Source organism: Phyllostomus discolor, chromosome 12 (genome assembly GCF_004126475.2).
Source record: "Phyllostomus discolor isolate MPI-MPIP mPhyDis1 chromosome 12, mPhyDis1.pri.v3, whole genome shotgun sequence".
Classification (NCBI taxonomy): Eukaryota; Metazoa; Chordata; class Mammalia; order Chiroptera; family Phyllostomidae; genus Phyllostomus; species Phyllostomus discolor.
Window position 1 is genome coordinate 70843447 of NC_040914.2, and position 19539 is coordinate 70862985.

The window sequence follows — 19539 nt, forward strand, 5'->3', positions numbered from 1 at the left end:
ATTGCCACGTGAGCCAGCACCCCTACTTCTGGGCATGTACCCGTTGAAAACAACAGCATCAGCAGGGATTCAGAGACGGGTGTGCTCGTGTGCACAGCAGCAGCAGCAGCATTTGTGATGGCGGAAAGGTGGGAACAACCCACATGTTTATCGATCGATGATGGGTAAATGAAATATGGTGTATATGCAGGGGTGGGCAAAGTATGTTTGCCCGCAGTTGTGAGTACACAAGCAGTTTATTCATTCTGGTATTATCACTTAATCTTGCCTTATATATTTTCCCATAAGAACAATTGTAAACCTCCTTTTGCTCACTCCTGTATATACAATGAAACATTATTCAGCCTTAGAAAGGAAGGAAATCCTGACACACGCTACAGCATGGGTAGACCTTGAGGACAGCAGGCCAGGCACAAAAGGACAAACACTGTATGACACGCCTCACACGAGGGACCTAGGGGACAGAAAGCAGGATGGTGGGTGCCGGGAGCTGGGGGAGGGGAGCGGGGAGTTCGTGTTTAATGGGGGCAGAGCCTCAGTTTGGGAAGACGGAAAAGTTCTGGAGATGATGGTGGAGACGGTTGCACAACAACAGGAATGGACTTAATGCCACTGAACTGTGCACTGGAAGTGGTTAAAATGGTAAACTGAAAATGGTTAAAATGGTAAGCTTTATGTTATGTGTGTTTTACCACAGTTTTTTCAAAAAGGGAGCCTAGTACAGCAGCCGTTGGGTGCAGGGGTTCAGACCCCGGCCAGGCCCCTCGTGTGCTCCCCTGCAGGTCAGGGCGGGGTCACCGCTCCTGCTCGGCTGCAGTGCAAGGTCTGGGAAGCCGACAGCCTGCTGCCCTCCCTGAGGCTGCAGGCCAGGGGGGTGGAGGGACCCTCACCGAGTCACACCACCGAATGCGTGCACGGGTTTTCTCGCAGTCATGAGCTCTGTGAACCTCGGACAAGCCCCTTCGCCTTTCTGACCTTGTTTCCTTCTCTGTATAAACGGGGACAACAGTGTGGCCTAATGATAGTGCTGAGGGTGAAGGGGCCTCCTCCGAACTGCCCAGGTGACAGCGCGTGGCCTGGGTGGCACTCCACCTGTGTTTGTTAGCTCCCTTTCCTAGTGACACGTCAGGAACACACGCTTCGGGACACACTAACATCATCTGTGTCGCGCAGAGATGGGGTCAGGCAATATATATGCTTCCAAGTCATTCAGAATCCTTTTTTTTTTTAATTTCGAAATCCTTTTACATGCATAGGAGATCTAGAAGGATGTTCACCAAAGTGCGGAGCATGGGTGATGGGACGTCAGGTAAGAATTTTTTAGAATTCCTGCTCAGGGTTCTACCAGCTGGGTGATCTTGGGCAAATAACCCGACACGTGTGAACCATTTCCTCCCCAGCAAGATAACAGCATCTGCCAACAGAGTGGTTATTCCCTCAAATAAACTTTTTGTTATTGGACCCTTCCAACCTTCACAAAAGAAGGGACAGTCGAAGGAGCCTCTGTTACCTAGCTTCAGCAATTAGCAATTCATTGCCAACCTCGTTTTCTCTCTACCTCCCCTGCTGGTTATTTTAAAGCAGATCTCAAATAGAGAGACTCTTTTAAAAGTTTGTTTGTTTTCTAGTCCTCACCGGAGGACATGTTTATTGATCGGAGAGAGAGACACACGTTAACGTGAGAGAGAAACATCCGTCAGTTGCCTCCCCACACACCCTACCCCGGGATCGAACCCACAACCTTTCGTTTTATAGGGTGATGCTCCCTCCAGCTGAGCCACCTGGCCAGGGCCAAATAGACAGACTCCTAAAAAAAAAAATCACAATGCTATTATCACGCCTAGAATTTCTTGAAAATAATTTCTTAAAATCATCTAATATCTAATCATCTAGTCATCGAATATCTAACCATCTGCGCTTGTCCCGTAAATGTATTTCTAATTCGATATACTTGAGTTAGGATCCACACATTCCTTTTGGCTGATAGAGCCTCCCCGCCAGCATTGTGTTAGGACAGTTTTCAAACATCCAGTGAAGCTGGGAGAGTGTACAGTGAGCTCCCGCATCGCCCCTGATTCAGCCATCACCATGTTACTGCGCTTTCTCTGCCACGTGTCCACCCCTCTGTCTCTCTATAGTCAGTGACACTTTTATGTCTGTCTCTTCATGTAAATGCCATCTCCTTCTCACCTGTTTTCCTTACCATTAATTTGTGTTTTTTCAAAGATTTTATTTATTTATTTTTAGAGAAGTGGAGAGAGAAAGAGGAAGGAACACATCAGTGTGTGGTTGCCTCTTATGCGCCACGTATTGGGGACCTGGCCTGCAACCCAGGCACGTGCCCTGATTGGGAATCAAACTGGTGACCCTTTGGTTGCAGTCTAGCACTCAATCCACTGAGTCACGCCAGCCAGGGCTCCTTACTTTTTATTTGTTGAAGAAACCAAGTCATTCGTCCTGTAGATTTTCTCATTTGAGGATTAAACGAGCTAATATGTGTGTGGTGCTTAGAATATATTAGGTACCTAACATTTACTATTTGCTTTTTACTTATCTATATATCTCCCAAAATATATCTTATATATTTTTTATTTACCTCTATCTTATCTGGTGAAAATATATCATTTTTGTAACAACCACAATTTAGAAAGTCCCCAACTGCTACATCTTTTCACAGCCACGTTGGTTTGTAGTACACACAGGGCGGGGCGGGGGGATCTGTCTTCACTTTGCTTGCTGGGTCCGTCCCATGTATCAGACCCTCGTGAAGGACCACCAGCACCAGGCAGTTGCATGTGGCAGAATAACGGGGTGTGGGGGTGGGAACTAGAGCCAAGAGGGCTGAGTGGAAATGGCCAGGGCGAGTCTGGGCCAGGAACCTAGATCAGCCCCTCCTCTGGGGCTGGGTATGGTGACAGCAGGAGGGAGGCCCAGAGGAAGCTTGGACAAGGTGTGAAACGCTGCAGAAGTCCCGAGAGAGGGTGGAAGTAACACACATATCATTAGGGATGGAGTGGGAACGCACAGCCTGGCTCCAGGGGCTGGGGCAGACGGAACAAGAGAAAGATGAGCCTCCCAGGGGATCCCACAGCACAGACGCAGACAGCAAGCAGACAGATGAGAAACACACAGGTACGCGGCGCCTTCCTCAGATGCTGCAGGAGAAAAGCTGGAGACGGGTGGGAGGAGCTCTGAGCTGAGGGAGTCTGGAGCTCTGAGCCTGGTTTTGCAACCCTTGCCTGTGTGGTCTCAGGTGAAGGTCCTTCCCTTCATTCAACCTGTTTCCCCCATCTGCAAAATAGCATGGTGGCCTGGGAGCCCGCTAGGGGTTTGTTCTAGGTCTGGCAAGGCAAATGGTCTATCCCACTGCCCACTGGGTTGCAGGAGAGGGTCGAGGTTGCTGGGATTTGAATGTGTCGGTGGCCCCTTTAGCACTTTTCCTTTCAAGATGGCAAACACCAGGTAAAGACTCAAAACTACGAGTCGCCAGATCAAAGTAAGGCCTGCACGGGGTCCAGTGTGTACTGTCCAGTCCCTGCCCTGCCGCTTCCCGGCTGCAGTCTTAGGTAGCAGTTCCCCGGGTATTGGTGATATCTGTTGTGACTGAAGGAATGGGCAGGGCAGGCTCTGCCGCCCTGAGCCCAGATCCAGGGCTTCTAAAACTAATCCTCAGGGTAAACTTGGCTAGTTAACCTCGGAGTGAAATCTGCTTAACATTTTAGCCAAACAAAATGGAAAAGTGAATACATGTAAAAATAAACCACTTACTTGCATGCCTGGCCCAGGACCCAGCCACCTGCCGACCACCGCCATTGTGCAATCACAGGCCAGAGGTCCCACTGGATCCGGCTTTGATGCCTGGGTCACTGTTGTCTGCTGAACGAAATTCATTAGCCCGTTGTGAGCTGTTCAGGTTGAATGCCTCTAACATTGCCTGTGGAACCGGAGTGTGGCGGAGCAGCACAGATGCTGGCTGTCTGTCTTCATGGAGCCTCCCTACCAGCTTCCCCCAGAGCCGAGCCGTGTGCCGCCTGCAGAACCTGCAGTAGGTCCTCCCGAATCACAGCTGCTCCCCATGAACGCTCTGGTGTGAGTGTGAGGCCAGGAGGGCAGACCTGCATCCATCCTGTTCTGGAGAAAGCAGGAGGGATGGGCGACACCCGCCGGGGCCGAAAGGAGGCCTGGGGGCTGGGGCATGCCATGGTGAGAACCACCTGGGGGCAGGAACGAGTGGCCCTTCTGTGGCGGGTCTTGGGCTCTGTAATGGGTTGCATTGTGTCCCTCAAAAAGATGTTGCAGTCCTGGCCCCCATGCCTCAGACCGTGACCGTATTTGGACATCGGGCTGTTGCAGATGGAGTAAATTAAGATGAGGTCATGTGGGGCTAGGGTGGGCCCCTGGTCCAACATGACTGTGTCCTTATAAAAAGAGGAAGTTTGGACACAGCCACACACAGGGAGAGTGCCTGGAACATGAAGGCAGAGATTGGGGTGATGCATCTGTCTACAGGCCAAGGAAAGCCAAAGGTTGCCAGCGAGCCACCAGAAGCTGGGGAGAGGCCTGGAGCAGATCCTTTCCTCAGCCCTCAGAAGGCACCAACCCAGCTGACACCTTGATCTTGAACTTCCAGGCCCCAGAGCTTATGAGAAAGTAAATTTCTGTTGCCTAAGCTCCCCTCCACCCCGTTTGTGGTGCTTCATTACAGCCGTCTCCGGACACTCCTTTGGGGGCTGACGGACCAGAATCCCGGCTCAGCAGACTTCTGTCTGGGAGACCTGGGGCATCTCACTTTCCTTCTTTGAGCCTGGGGCCCGGGGCCCAGAACCAGAACCCCGCAGCCTGGTTGGACGAAGACTGGTCGGGTCAGTCAGATCCCTCACCTGGATGTTTGGGGGTGGGGAGCTGGGCGACAGTGCACACTTAGCCCTGGAGATGGGTGAGGAGGCTGGTTTGGGCTCAGTGCCAGGTACACAAGCAGAGGCAGCCAGTGTTGGAGCAGGCGTGGGAACTGATGCCCAGAGACCAGACGGAGGAAGTCCGAGGGGAGACGGGAGAGGGGAGCCTTTGTGCAGACCTTGCTGCGGGCCCTGTGCCCCCCTGGCCTGGCTGGTGAGTGTCCTGGTTTCTCCATGCGTTAACTTACCTCTTTGCCTGTCTCTGCAATGGCTTTGAGAACTATAAAGTGAGGAACACGTTTCCTCAGCGACGACGGACCCTCCTGAGTGCCAGCTGTGTGCAGGTACAGGGTAAGACATAAAGTAGCTCCAGATGCTGCCTTGGGGGGTGCCAGGACAAGGGAAGTGTCCTGGAGGACTTGCGAGCTGCCATGCCCCCCCACCCCCACCCCAACTCCAGGTCAAAATGAAATAGTGAGGTCAGCCAGCAAAGTTCCAGCATTCCCCACTGCTGACTGTTAAATGCTATTGTGAAATGCCAGATATCACATTCTTCCCCTTCCTCATCTTTCCTTCCCTCCATTTTGACAGACACGGGCTAACAGAGGAAATGTAGCTGAGAGAGAGCGGGTCTGGTTGGAGTTCATGTGTGATCTTAGGCAAGTTGTTTAGCCTCTCTGCACCTCAGTTTCCCCATCTGTACAATGGACAAAATAAGCCTCACTGCAATTTTGTGAGGATTAATTTAACCAACTATAGAAATGATCGCTGAAAGTGTAGTCTTGAGAGGACTGTGTTTAAAGGAGTTAACGCGTGCGAAGTGCTCACACCAGTGGCTGATGCACAGCGAGTCCTGCATGGACATTGGCTCTTATTATTAATAACAAAGTACACGAAGTTGGGAGGCACAGTGAAAGAAGTGGTTGTTTGTGGGAAGACATTTCTTGGGGGCACCTGCCCAGCTCGCAGTGACCCTCTTGACCGCCCTGCGCACCTCTAGGGAGCGGTCCCTGTATCTGTAGAGCTTGGGTCTGGCACCGGCTGGGTTGGGCATCTGGCCCAAGCGGAGCCGACCAAGTCCTTCCCTTGGCACCGGGCCAAACGTATCCTAGTTGGATCCCAGCTGCTCTCTCGAGTGGCGCCTCTATTGTGCTGAAGAGACGTCACAGAGAAAGCCCGGATGTGTGGAAGGACGATGCAGAGAGGGGCAGCACTTGAAGCAGAGAGAAGGCCCCCGGGTGGCTGGCTCCTGGCCCTTTCTGAACCCTGGGCACCTTTATGCCTTTGGAGCGCTAACGAGGCCACCTTGGCTCCTCATAGCCCATCTCGGCTCTTTGTTGAAGCTACTCTGACTGGCTTCTGTTGCAACCAAGGTGTCTTGGCTAATGCCTGGATGCTGGGGCCTGCCTTCTCATTTCTCTGCATCTGAGAGACTCTGATCTTCCTGAAGTTACAAGAAAATGTCCTCTTTTTTTCCCTTTAACTCAGGCAGGCTGGAACAGTTTCATTTTATGCTGTGGTTGAAGAAAGTAGAGAGCGGTAGTTGAGAAACCGTTTTTTCCCTACCCCTCATTGAGCCCCAACTTCTGCTAAGCCTTGTTCTAAGCACTATCTATGCATTACCTTATTAGCTCCATTGTGAATATCTTGATTTGATCTCTGTTTCTTAGATGAAGAGACTGAGGGTTCAGAGAAGTTAAGTGACTTAGTTAGCGTAGTCACTCAGCTAAGGGAGACGGACAGCTGGGATCTAAATCTGAAGTCTGTACTTGCAAGCTCTTCGCCATCCTGCCTGGGGCGGCTGGATAGCATCTTCCCACTTTCCTGCTGTGAGATCTCAAGAGAAGCCCATGATCTTGCCTCAGCTTCCTAATCTGCGAAACGGGATGATACCATCACCCTTGCCGATCCAAAGGTTGTCTGGAGGGGCTGATGCGAAGGGAGGGGAGGCTAAGTTTTGGAAGAGCCACATGTTCCCCACACATGTAACACATCCCCCCTCCACTTCCTTTCATTGCTTCTTAGCAACTGACTCAGAGCGGATGGAGGGTAAAGAAAGGAGGTCACATTTAAATTGGTCAATTTGAGCAGCTCACCGCAAAGGCTGGTGTGGGAGAGAGAGGCAATTAATCTGAAAAACACAGTGGTTTTTATTTTTAAAAATATGATCCATGGCCTTCAGTTCCCCGTGAGGCTGTGCTGGGCACCGTTTCCACTCGTCAGCAGCAGCCTGGCATTTGGGCTCTTCATGGAGGTCCCTGTGAATTTTTTTTTTTAAATGAACAGCATTTGTCTTCTTTTTAATAATTGAAAGAAATTAATTCATGCTCATCGTAGAAACTGAGGGGATGCCATAAAGAAGAACACAAAATGTATCCGGAAAGTGTTATATTCACACAGTGGACCTCTTAGCAATGAAAGGAGCAGACCCCGACGCGCATCTGGGAAACTGTTACGTGGAGTCCAAGGTCAGACCCCTAGAGTACACAACTTTTGATTCTATCTGTATGAAAGTCAAGAAGGGGCGAAACTGTCTATAGCGACAGGCAGTGGGTCAGGGGTTGCTGCGGCCAGAAGGAGCCCCGAGGAGATCCTGGGGCTGTGGGGGTGTTCTGTTCTGGTGTCTTGATCGAGGTGTCAGTTATGTGGGTGAATACATTCATCAGCGCCTACCAACCTGCTCTTGAAAATGGTCGCATTTTATTTCATGGAAGCTATACTTCAGTAACATCTGTTTAAGAATGTTACTGAAGGGACCTGCAACTCCACTCTCCTGCTGTGGGGTCTTAGACAAACTCTTGACCTTGCCTTGGTTACCTTGACCTTAGTTATTCAGAGCTGACTGCTATTAACGTTTTGGTGTGCGTATGTAACTCAATCAGTCAATCGACTCTGTGTGAGACATATTAGTTCCAGACGAACTATCATTTCTCTGTAATACTTTTAAAAAAGTTAACCTCAGACTTAAGAATTTGGTGAAAGTGAGACAGAAAGGGGGAGAGGGTGGTCCTTCCTGTTCCTTTGATGTCTTCTTCTGCCCCCTGAAACCAGAGAAGGTGGGTGAGCGGTGCAGTCATCAGCTACCCAGTACCACCGGCTGAAAATAAAAAAGGGCCCCCCGCCTTCCCCTTACTGCTGATAAGCCTAGAAAATGGGCTGACTTCACATCAGCTCAGGAGAGGGAGGAAGATGTTCATTAACTTCAGGATAAAAACACGACTCCTCTCCTTATATCGGAAAAACAGCACATTTTATTATGTGATCAGCACATTAAATGCCATCAGTACGAAATGTGTGTCCCGTTATACTGGTGTCTCATGCCTGTTAAAGATGAGGCTCGGGAATGATCTCCCAGCTGATGTAATTTTGAGTCAGTTTTCAGGAGGTTCCAGAGTGTTTCCCAAAAGCAATAGCGTGATGAGTAGCTATGAAATTGGGACCACTTAAGGAGAAACAGTTTTGTTACCTGCTTTTGGTGCTTGGCCTTTTATTACAGTGTGGCCTCATGCCGTTCAGGAGGCTCCAAAAACAGGACTCAGAAGAGCTGGCACCTTATCCCATCCTATGGATCCCCCTGTCCCTTGGCAGGCTGATCAAGCCCCCAGAAGTGGCATCTGAGGGGGAGCGTGCTGTTACGTGAGTGTGAGCAACACGGTCTCCCCCAGACTGCAAGCCACAGAGCAACGGAGGAGCAGACTGTGTCCGCTACAAGTGCGGGGAGAACATCTTCCTTTAAACCAGGGGTTCTCAACAGCAGTGATTTAGGATCCCGGGTGACACGTGACCATGTCTGAAGACACTGTGGTTGTCACAAATTAGGGATGCTACTGGTATCTGTGGGTAGAGGCCTGGGATGCTGCTGAAAGTCCTCCCATGCGCAGGACAGCTGCCTGCCACCGAGAGTTATCTAGCCCCAAATGTCAATAGTGTGCAGGCTGGAACCCCGCACACGTTTGTAGCTGGAGTGTCTGCACTCCAGCTGTTGGGCAAATGGGAAAGGTCCAAGAAGTGGACTGGATGGAGAGTCCGTATCTGGGGAGTCAGCATGGGTTCTACAATACCGGTGGGGACGTGAACGAGCTGCAGCTCATCCAAAGTGCTCCTTCTGTGCCAGGCTGTGAGCCTGACACTGATGACCTCATTGAATTTCTACAACTCTGGAAAAGGGTACCGTTATGACCCCACTTTGTAATAAATCAACCGAAGATATACACAGTTGGGAAAGGGAAGAGGAAGAGGTGGTTTTCTTCTTGGCATACTTTTTTCCTAGGGTGGTGGTGATTTTTGTGGGGCGACGGTGCCCGGTTCCCACCACTCGACTGTGAGGTCCAAGATGGGAACATCTCGGGTAAACTGAATCTGTAGCATCCAGCAAAGTCCCTGGAACTCGGTAGCTGCTAACAGATAGGTGTTGGATGGAACGGAGTGAAAGAATGAAGGAGCAGGGCAATGTTGCCCAGCGGTTAGAACGTAGGCCCTGCAGGTAGACTTCCAGCCCTTCAACAGAGGACCAGCGCGCACCTCCTCTGCACCAGGCCCCAGAGGAACAGTGGTGGCACGCTGGAGCGAACCCACTGGCTCCCGAGAGCCGACCGTTCATTTATCAGGAAGCTTGCGAGCTGATTGTCAAACAGCCATTAAATAAAATTAAATTTTATAAAGTTACCATTAAATAAATGATATATTTTAGAAGGTAATAAAACACATCACTTCCTAATTATTTTACTACATTTCACTGCTATCTTTGTTCTGGAGGTTGTTTATGTCTACTGTAGGGGTCGCCAAACCTTTTCTGCACAAGGGCCAGGGAGTGACGGTTTCGGGCGTTGCAGGCCAAGAGCGGAATCCGGCCCCTCCGCCTCTGCTCGCTGTCTCCTGGTCTGCTGCATCTGTGGGGTGGACATGCTCCACAGTGGGGGGCATCTCTTTCCAACTCCACGTTCAGTTATGCATATTGGTAGCTTGAGATTGGCCACGGTGGGCATACTTACACCATGGAAATCGTCAAACGCTGTGAATCAGGGCTTTCCTTTTTTGCAGTAGGCTGATTGTTACACATTTACCCGCACACCACTGGATGCAGTGACAGGCAAAACTGGAGTGAACCTTGCCCTCGTGGAGGGCACAGAGTTGGTTTGTCCACCATTTTGTGGTGGGGTGGGGCAAGGAGGGAGTGGTGCAAAGGCTGTTGAGGATCTCCACTGGAGACCACTCCAGGGAGGAGGCCACCCATCTCTAGGAGTGTCTGCCAGAAGGGGCAGGGCGGCTGGAAGAGGGTGTTCAAGGGGACCTCTCCTAGGGCTGGCCACCCACAACAACGCACCCCACTCCCACCAGGGACTTCGCCACTTCATCAAATTCCTTTGTGGGCAGCCAGGGCAGCAGGTCTGTCTTTCCCCTCTGACTTAGCTCAAGGGGAGACTTCAGGGACTTGGGAGTGGAGATGTGAGCTCATGAGGGCAGTTTGCTATTTGCTCACTACAACCACAGGTCCCAGCACTGCCCAGGGGTGAACCCAAAGTGGGTTGCTGAACTCAAGTGATGCAGTGAGCAGGTAAGAGCACATCATGGTCCTTTGGAACCTGGCTCAAACAAGGAGGGACCACCAGCAAAGAATGAAGAAAATGACAGGTTTGTCTGGTGACCTGGCTGAATGAGCTAGCCTGTGGGAGCTCAAGGATGGCAAAGGGTTTGTGAGTTTCTGTGTTCTCTCTGCTGCTCTGTAGACCTGTCAAGTTCAATGCTAGGAGGGTGAACTCTGAGGGGCTAGGACCATTTTTTGGAGAGTCTGAGTTTCCATAGCATTGGAGATGACTTGGGTCATCCTACAGGTCATCCTGTCTCCTACAGAGGTTCGGTATCTGCAGGGAGGAGCTTTCTGATGGAATCTGACAGCTGGACTCAGACTCATTTCTAGGTCAAGAACCTGGGATGGTGGGAGGTGCAGGGCTGTGCAGTGAGTTACGTGAGCCCCAGTCTAGAAGGTTGAACACCAGTGCCATCCCATCTCATCACGTCACAGCTTACTGACCTGGTCCTGCAGCCGGCATGTTCTGAGGCACCAGGGTGTGATAGGTAGGTGTGACCATCAGTCATTGCCTACTCGTTGAGCCCTGACCTGCCATGTGTGGGCCCGGAGCCAGCTCTGCTGTCAACCAGGAGAACTCCAGACTTCTGCCTCAGGGGATTTTTCTTCTTACAGCATCTTGTGGGATCCATGTCACTGACTTCAAATTAAAATTTAGAAAAAATTATTATTTAAAGATAACCAGTTGAATTCAATACTTTCATCTCTTAGGCCTCTGCCCTGCATTCCTGGGGCACTTTGCGTGCCTTGGTAAACGAGCTGGTTTCCTGTACAGGCCAAGTGACCCCCCACGTCTTCGTATCTGTCACAACCCCTCCCCACTTCCAGGAGCACCGTTCCCCTTCTTTACCTGATTCCTAAAGACCTCCTGAAGTCAGAACATGCACTCGGCACCGCTGGATTATCTATCTGTTCTCCCTCTGTTCCTGGAGCCGAAGCACAGCTCTGTCGGTCATTGTCTCTATTATGCTTTATCTGAACTCCATACCTGGGTCCAATCCTGACCAGCTAAGTGAGCCTGGGCAAGCAGCTCAGCCTCTCTGTACCCTCATCTGTAAGAGAGAGTGATGATGGCAGCTATGTCATAAGGTTGCTGTGACAGAGGAAAGGTGTATGCATATACAGCTGGCAGCCCATAGGAAGTGCTTTGGACACTGTGGCTATTATAGGAATTACTCCTGTGACAGCATATAACAGAAGCTCAGTAAAGGTTTGAACAACTGACTTAACCCCACCCCTGAACGACCTGGGTGGTTCTTGGTCACAACGATCCCTTGCACCCACATTTACAGCATGAGGTGGGGGGCTTGCGTTTGCCCCTTTCTTGCTTGGTGGTTTTCTCAAGGCTCTTGAGGCTTAGAACTTGAGTGAAATGCCAGCAAATTGTGGGGAGATGCTGAATACTTCCTTTTCTTATTTAACTGTGCCTCCCTCAGGATGCCCAAGGAGAGGACAGCTCTGCCCATCTCCTGGGCAGCCTGGACATTTGAGTCTTATTTTGTGAGGGACTGGGCCCTGCCTTCCACCCCCTGCCCCCAGCCCTGGACAGGCTCAGGGGAGAGGGTCTCTGGGGAGCCCATCCATCTTGTCGGTTCTGGGAGAGAGTGGGGAGGAGATAATCCCACTGCAGGGACTCTGTGCACAAACTGCAGCGTTCATGATGCGATTCAACACATGCTCACACACCCCTGCGTTCACTACGGGGCACCCTCACTTAACAAAAAGATACAAATCTGGGGGTTTTGATGGTATTAACTGCAGAAGCGTGTGGACATGAGAAAGCCTGATGGAGGAGCGGAGCATTTGCTAGATGGCGTTAGGTGTCTCCTAATGGCAGAAAGGAAACCTTTTGCTTTCAGTTCTGGTTCCTGAGTGACACTGTGATTCATTCCACCAAGGTGCTTCCAGTATAATTCTCTCCTCTGCCGGGTGCTGGGCCTAGGGATGCAGAGACGAATGTCCAGATCCTGGTCTGAGGGGAGAGGTGAAGAAGATGGAGCTACTGGAGTGCAGGAAGAGGAAAGGGAGGGGGCAGTCCAGTAACTTTGGGGGAGACTTTGTTGTTTAGGTTCCTAGAAGGGGCCAGACTCCAGAGGCAGGACAAAGGAGGCGGTGCTGAAGAGCCTGTCCCCTCTTCCCAGGCAGCCCGAGGACACCAAAGGCTAAGGCGGGAAGACATCTGCAAAAGGCCAGAGGGTCTGCAGAGTCTGGTATGCTGAGACAGGGCAATGTGGGCTCATTAGCTGTATAATTGAGGCAACATTTTCAATTCCAGGATACATCCCGGTCTGACGGCCCCATCTGGCCAGGCAGAAGGGCAGTCTGAGCTGTGGAGGGGATATCAGAGATCAAGCCGTCCAGCCCCCACCCCGCTGTAGCCCAGCTCAGCCCAGGCCCAGTCCCTCTGGTTTGTGCCTGGCCGCACCTCGGTCGTCCGTCCGTCCGCGTTGACATGTTTGGGGGTGCTTACGTTTCCGATCAGGGCCGCCAGGGTGGGGAGTTTGTGGTCCGGGGGTGCCTTGGCTGGTTCCTGAATCCGGTCCCGCCTGCGGGCCTTGCAGCTCAGCACTCGCCTGGGCACCGGCGGGGGCGCGGCTGGGCGTGACGTCACGCCCCGCCCCCACGGCCCCCGCCCACCTTCACATTCCGGGCGGGGCCGGGCGGGGGCCTGCTGGGACTCGCCCGCCGCAGCCCCCTCCCCAGGGGCCGCCCCCTCCTGTCGGGCCGCGCCTCGGCCCCTCGCGTCCCCGCCCGGCGGCCGACTCCGCCTGCGAGAGGCCGAAGCCGCGGCGGCGGCCGCCGTTGCCGCCATTGACGTCAGAGGGGCGGGCACATGACCCCGCGGGGACCAATCGCGCGGGCGCGGAGCGGCTTCTGCAATCTCTCAACTGAGCCGGCCCCCGCGGCCCCCGCCGCACACTTGCCCGCGGACGGCCGCCCAGACACACGTACTGTACACACGAGCGGGTGGCGGGGCCGAGACACGCCCGCCGCGCGGCCCCCGCTCGCCGCCGCCGCCGCCGCCCCCCGGCGCTCCCCGCGTCCCCACCCGCCCGCCTGCCCGCCGAGCTGGTCCAGCCGCCGCGAGCATGCACCCGACGAGCTAGGAGGAAGCCGAGCCCCGCGGGAAGGACCGAGAGCCGGCCGCGCCAGCCGCCCGCCCGCCGCGGGCCCCTCCCCTGTGGGCACCCCCAGCCCCACACCCCCCCACCTTCCTCAGCGGTGGGGGGGTGCGGGCTGCCGAACGGGGGCCCCGCCGCCCCGCAGCCGGGACAGCCCCTCTCCCCGCCCCCGGCACCCTCCCCGGCCCGGCCGGCCATGGATCTGACCAGTAGCGCGGGCGGCGGCGGCGACCCCCGGCAGATCGAGGAGACCAAGCCGCTGCTGGGGGGCGACGTGCCGGCCCCCGAGGGCACGAAGATGGGCGCCGTGCCGTGTCGCCGGGCCCTTCTGCTGTGCAACGGGATGAGGTACAAACTGCTGCAGGAGGGCGACATCCAGGTCTGTGTCATCCGGCACCCGCGGACCTTTCTCAGCAAGATCCTCACCTCGAAATTCCTGAGGCGCTGGGAGCCGCACCACCTAACGCTGGCCGACAACAGCCTGGCGTCCGCCACGGTGAGTCTCTCCGCGCGGCGCGCTCCTGCACCCCTGCGCCTCTCCTCCGGCCCGGGAGGCGCCCCCTCCCACCTCTGCACCTGGAGCCCGGGGCCTGCTGCGCGCTGGGGGGCGCCAAGGGGCGCCACGGGCGGGGAGAACCCGGCGCCCGACTCCTGGCCTGGGTTCTGGGCTGGTTTGTGAAAACCGCAGCTCTGCCCAGCCGGCGGCTTGGGGAGATCCTTAGAATTCTGGAGATCTGCCTTCCCCCCGCCCCCAGGCTCAGCATTGGGGGATCTCTTGAGCACAGAGCTTGGGTTTCTTACGGATAGAACCGTGGGATAGACCCGAGGCTGGGCCCTGATGGTGGCGAGGGTTCCCTTTCTGAAAGCCTGCGGTGGATGGGAAAACAAAGCAACCAAAAAATAAAACAAACAAAAAACCCCAAACCCCAAACCCCCAACAACCTCAAAACCCCCAAACCCAAAGAATTTCCAGAAACCAATTCCTTTCTTTGCTGTACACGTCTTTTATTCTTCTTTTTTTTTTTTTTTTTTCTGCCCGGAGTGGCCGGCAAAACGATTCTTGCTTCCCTTTCTGAAAAATCTCTTTCGCACGTTGGGAGGTTGAAAGTGTAGGGGGAGGGGGCAGGGGTCCTGGACTATCTCCTCCCCACCCAGGGCCGAGGGTCAAGTTCTAGTGTGGAAGCTGGCCTGTGGGGCTCTGGTCTTGCATTGTCTGTGAAGTGTGTGTAGACGCGTGTTCCGTTGCTGGGGGGTTTATTTTGTTATTGTTATTGTTTTTAAATATATGGCTGGGGCTGGGTCAGCTGGGTGAGAGGGAGAGGAGAAGTCATTGATCTGTTTCTGAAATCAAATCTGCAAGGTGGAGAAAGACAGCTGTGGTGGGTCGCAGGGCGGGGGTGGTGAGCAGGAGCCTGACTGAACAGGATGCTTTGTGTTTTGAAACAAGGACAGTTTAAAGCACCAAATCTGCTTGGGCCTGAGCCTTGCTCAGGGGGTTCCGTCTTCTATAGAGAGGTGACAGTTCTTCCTCAGAATGCACACTCCCCCCTGGGGCCACAGTGAGTCTGTTTACTAAGCACATTGGGGGGGGGGGGTGCAGAATTCACCGCCTGCCCGCACCTGTGCCAAGAAAACCCAGCCAGGAAACAGGGTGTCGCTTACATGGCATGTCACAAACGTGTAGCGTGTGTAGACATTTCCCCGGCATCCATGTTCCCTTGGCAGCGTGTCACAGGCCGTGCGTGACACATGCTCCAAGGAATGGGGAGGGGGAAAAGTTAGAAGAAACCACACTCCTCGAAACAGCTTCCCCTCTTCCTGAGAGCATTGAAGCACTGGAGGACTTTTATTCTGAATTTTGGGTCCAACGTGCTGAGAACACCTATTTTTTCTTTCCTGTGGGCACGTTGGTGCAATGTCTGCAAAGGGTGCTTTCTCAGGAAGGATCACCGGTTCTTGAGAAGCAGCCCAGGCCCAGTTTCAGGCTCGTGCATGTTTTTAAACCCATTGCAAGCCACAGGCCTCAGTGTTTGGCTTTTCATTTGATGGAGGGAGAGCCTCAGAAAATTTGCCCTCACGAGGGATTTAAGATTCAGGGAGGAACTAGTGTCCTTATAGTTCCCTGCCTGGGGCCTGGAGCTCCCAAATCTGGCTTCAGAATTGTCCCCTGGCTCAGAGGGGCTTTTTTTTTTTTTTTTTTTTTCTGCCAGCCCTCAAAATGATGGGGAGTTGGGGGGAAGAAAAAGGTTGAGAGGCAGGTGGATGGGAAAACAGTGATCCTCTGTGGGAAGAACAGGCCAAGCTCTCCTGCACTCCCCTGGTAGAAGCCAGGAGTTCCTCTTCTGCTGCTGCTGGCCACAGTCTGGGGGAAGCCAGCTTTGGAGGCTCAAAGCCCCAGACTTACCTCTGATTGCTCAAGATGTAAGTGAGTGAGAGGGAGAGAGAGAGAGAGAGAGATGGACACACACACACACACACACACACACACACAGATGGAGAGACAGAGAGAGACAGAGAGAGAGAAGGAGGAAAGGCTGAAGCCAGGCACTGGTTTCTTAAGCAGCCAGAGGCCCTGGCCCCACCTTCGCCAGACAAGGTGGGTGGCACTTCCGTAGCTTGGGCCTTTCTGGAGAGGAGCTGTGATTTTTAGGACTAGGGACTGAGGGCTATCCATGGAACAAGATTTGTCTCAGCAGAGCCTTGCTCTGGCGTTGGGAAATATGGAATGAGGAACTCTGAGCAAGTGTCCAATGACCTGGCATAATTCCTCTTCCTCTGTCTGCTGTCACCCAGCCCCTCAGGCAGGGCAGGGGGTTGTCCTTAAATCTCCCCATCATGGGCTCCAGTGGGGTGCATGGCTCTCCCTACCAGGGCCTGTGAGCGTGGAGGGGGACTTTGAGAGCGGTCTTGATCAAAGCCACTGCCTTCAGGGCAGAGGTGGGGTTGGGACTGCTACTGGGGACCTCCTCTCATCGGGAGACACCTGGTTGGTGTCTAAGCCCTAGGAAACAAAGCACCCTGAGGGGTTTTTCTGAGGTCTGGGCGTTATGTAATGTGTCTGCATTTTATAGTGTGGCCCAAGTACCCTATTGAGAAATATTAGCCCAAATGAAACAAAGGTGAATTTGAGTGCAGTTCACTGTAACAACAAACCCTGTCGGCCTGTGGCTTTGCAGAGTTCCCTGGCCCAGCCTCAAGCTGCTGATGTATCAAGTATGTTTCATATCCTCTCATGAAATGTGTATTATCTGTACATTAAGCCGTCTCTGTAGCCCAGCTCAGAACCATTTGGTAATTATGTGGTTAATTATGTAGGCTTCAGGAGCAAGAGTCAGAGTGATTGATCTGGATTCAAAAGAATAAACAAACCAAATACACTCTTTGCCCAAACTGTCTTTGGCGTCTGTCTACACTGATCCAATTAGCTGAATTGTTGTCAGAGATGAAGACCAGGCTTCCAGGACCACAGCTGTCTCCGGCAGGGGTGGAAGCACATGGGGCTCCCAGGCCCACCTGGGTGGCACTTCCAGGTGGCTGTGCCCTTCAGGTGGACCTCTCCCGAGTCCCTGCTGGGGAGATGGCCTCCGCCTGGGGCCCCAGGGACTGGCAGCCTCACCCCCGGCCTTGCTATAAACTTTGCTTCCGTGGGGTCAGGTTGGAGCTTGCCTGTCTCCTGGGCCAGTTACTGATTAAATCCTTGCAGAGCCCACAGTGCCTGACGTGGCCTGTGACAGCGCCGGGCCTGATGCACTCTGTGCTTGAGACTTTGGATCCGGAAAGCTCATAAACAAAGAAGGAAACACAAAGGCGACAGTGACCTGGCTGACGTGTGAGGGGTGGTTGGGAGGCGTCCGCCTCTTTCCTGGGGTGTACATGACCACACCTTGTGGGGGAAGGGCCGGCCTGCCCAGGCTGCAGCTGGGCCTGGCACTGCACTCCCCTTGTGCATCCAGACTTCCCAGTCCCTGTGCCTCCCTGGGCTTTCGTGGTGGCGGGCGTCGCCGACGGCAGGCATCCTGCATGAGCAGCCAGGTCCAGTGAGACCAGAGTCCATTTTGCTGCTGTGCATTTGGCTCGAATTTGATCACCTGCTAGACACGTTTGTCCACTGGAAGGGGGTTTTGTCCGTGTGCTTTGTGTCCTCTGCACGGGGGAAGTACACACAAGCCGCTCACATTTTATTTCACCTGGTTTTGTGCACGCCTCACACAGCATGTATGATCTGGCCGGAAAAGTCTTCTATTCGTTGACCCGCCAGGGACTGGAGCCCAGGTGATGGTGGTGTTCTTTATTCTCAAGCCTTAATTCACCAGCGACTTGTTTTTAACTTTTCACCACTCTGCCGCTCTGACCGAAATGTTTCTGGTCTTCGAGTCACAGAGAGGGACAGAGAAGTCACCTTAATTCTCGTTGGGTTTCCTTAGTTTGGTGTGTTCTTGAGGAGAGCATCCGTCTTCTGAACTTGCACTGTGCTTACTGAGCATCTAGGTGTCAGGTGCTCCGCGGAGAGCTCATCCCCGTGGTGTGTTTCCACGTGAGGATCACAGCTTGTGTCGTGTGTCCCATGGGAGTGCGTCTGTGTGTGCACGTGTGTGCACGTGTGCTCAGTTTTGCACTTTGTGTCATGTGCTGCTTCCGGCCTTGGATTGATGTGATGCTTATTGTGGCATTAGTACACACAACGGATTTTTTTCTCTTAATACCATTTATCATATGAAGATTTTCGAATGTATCAAAGTTGTTTCCCAGATAACTTGTCTGATCAGAAGTTGTGGAGGGGAGGGGCAGCGACAAGAGAGGAGGAGGAAAATCTAACTTCTCCGTAAACAGCAAATGTGGTCTGCCTTCCCCAGGTTGTGGTAAATAAGTACGTTTTAAGGACGGAGTATGTTTTGATGCTGCCATTCATTCGTCTGGTGCAATCTGAGATGCCCTTTCTGGCCATGGGCAAAATTGTGCCAGTCCAGGTGGAAGGGGTTTCGCTGTTTGTGGCTGGGCTTTGCTGCCGAGCTGGCGATAGAGATGGGTGAGGTGGATATGTGCCTCTGGCTTGGGCCCCATGGCCTGAAGGTGGCTTCTGCACAGGACCTGCTGATTCACCTGGCGTGGAGAGAAGGAGGGCATTTTGGGGGTACCGTGTATGGCAAGGCTAGGGAGAGCCTGATGGCCGCGTCACCAAGGCTGCTGTGGGTGCCTCGCTGCCAGCCTTGGGGGAGCAGGGCAGCCTCTTTCCAGGCCAGCCAAGCTTGGCCTGCACGGATGGTGTTTTGGCAGAATGGACCTTTGAGATGGCTGAGTTATGCCTTTGATTAAAGGATTCACTGAGATTAAGCAAGGCAACCTAGTGGTTTAGGGTGCCCCCACCATGGGGCAGAACAAACTCCGGGTTTGCCGTCTCTTGGCTCTGGGTCTGGATGCCGAGGTTATGACCTGCTGGCTGTGTGACTTTTGGCGTGTGCTTTCCCTTGCCGGCCTTTCTCTCCTTCTGCAGGTGGGGCAGTCCTACCTCACTGGGGGGACTGCTGTGAGGATTGGGAGGAATTAAGAGAAGCACGTAGTAGGGTGGCCAGCCCAGAACGGGGGTGTGACAGCTATTCCAGTTCCTGTTTTCCTAATTGCCGGGAGAGAGCTTTGTGAAACTATGTGCAAGTGGAAGGGGTTATTGCTACTTAAAAACGGGCGGTCTCCAGGGAGAAGCCTCCTGCGATGAGCAGTGCCTCTGGGGAGGTCAGGGTGTTTAGCAGATCTGGTCTGTGTGGAGGCCAGAAATCGTTGAAAGCAGTTTAAGAAAAATTCCTCAGTGGGCACAGTCAAGTTTCTTAAAAACAAAACCAAAACCAAAAACACGTAACTTTTTCTTTGTGAAAATGGAAACAGTGATGCACACATCAAATACATTCAGACAGCACAACAAGGCCCATAAGGGAAAATGAAG

General features: G+C 53.2%; 1 protein-coding gene across 1 annotated transcript in view; it reads left to right on the forward strand.

The window, feature by feature from the left end:
• Positions 1–13418: 13418 nt before the first annotated feature.
• LOC114488084 (c-Maf inducing protein) overlaps positions 13419–19539 on the forward strand; it is a 227860-nt gene continuing 221739 nt past the window's right edge. Inside the window, exon 1 of the mRNA XM_028501692.2 lies at positions 13419–14100. Within this exon, the coding sequence (XP_028357493.1) occupies positions 13801–14100 (300 nt within the window). The 5' untranslated portion in view covers positions 13419–13800. The remainder of the gene's footprint in view (positions 14101–19539) is intronic.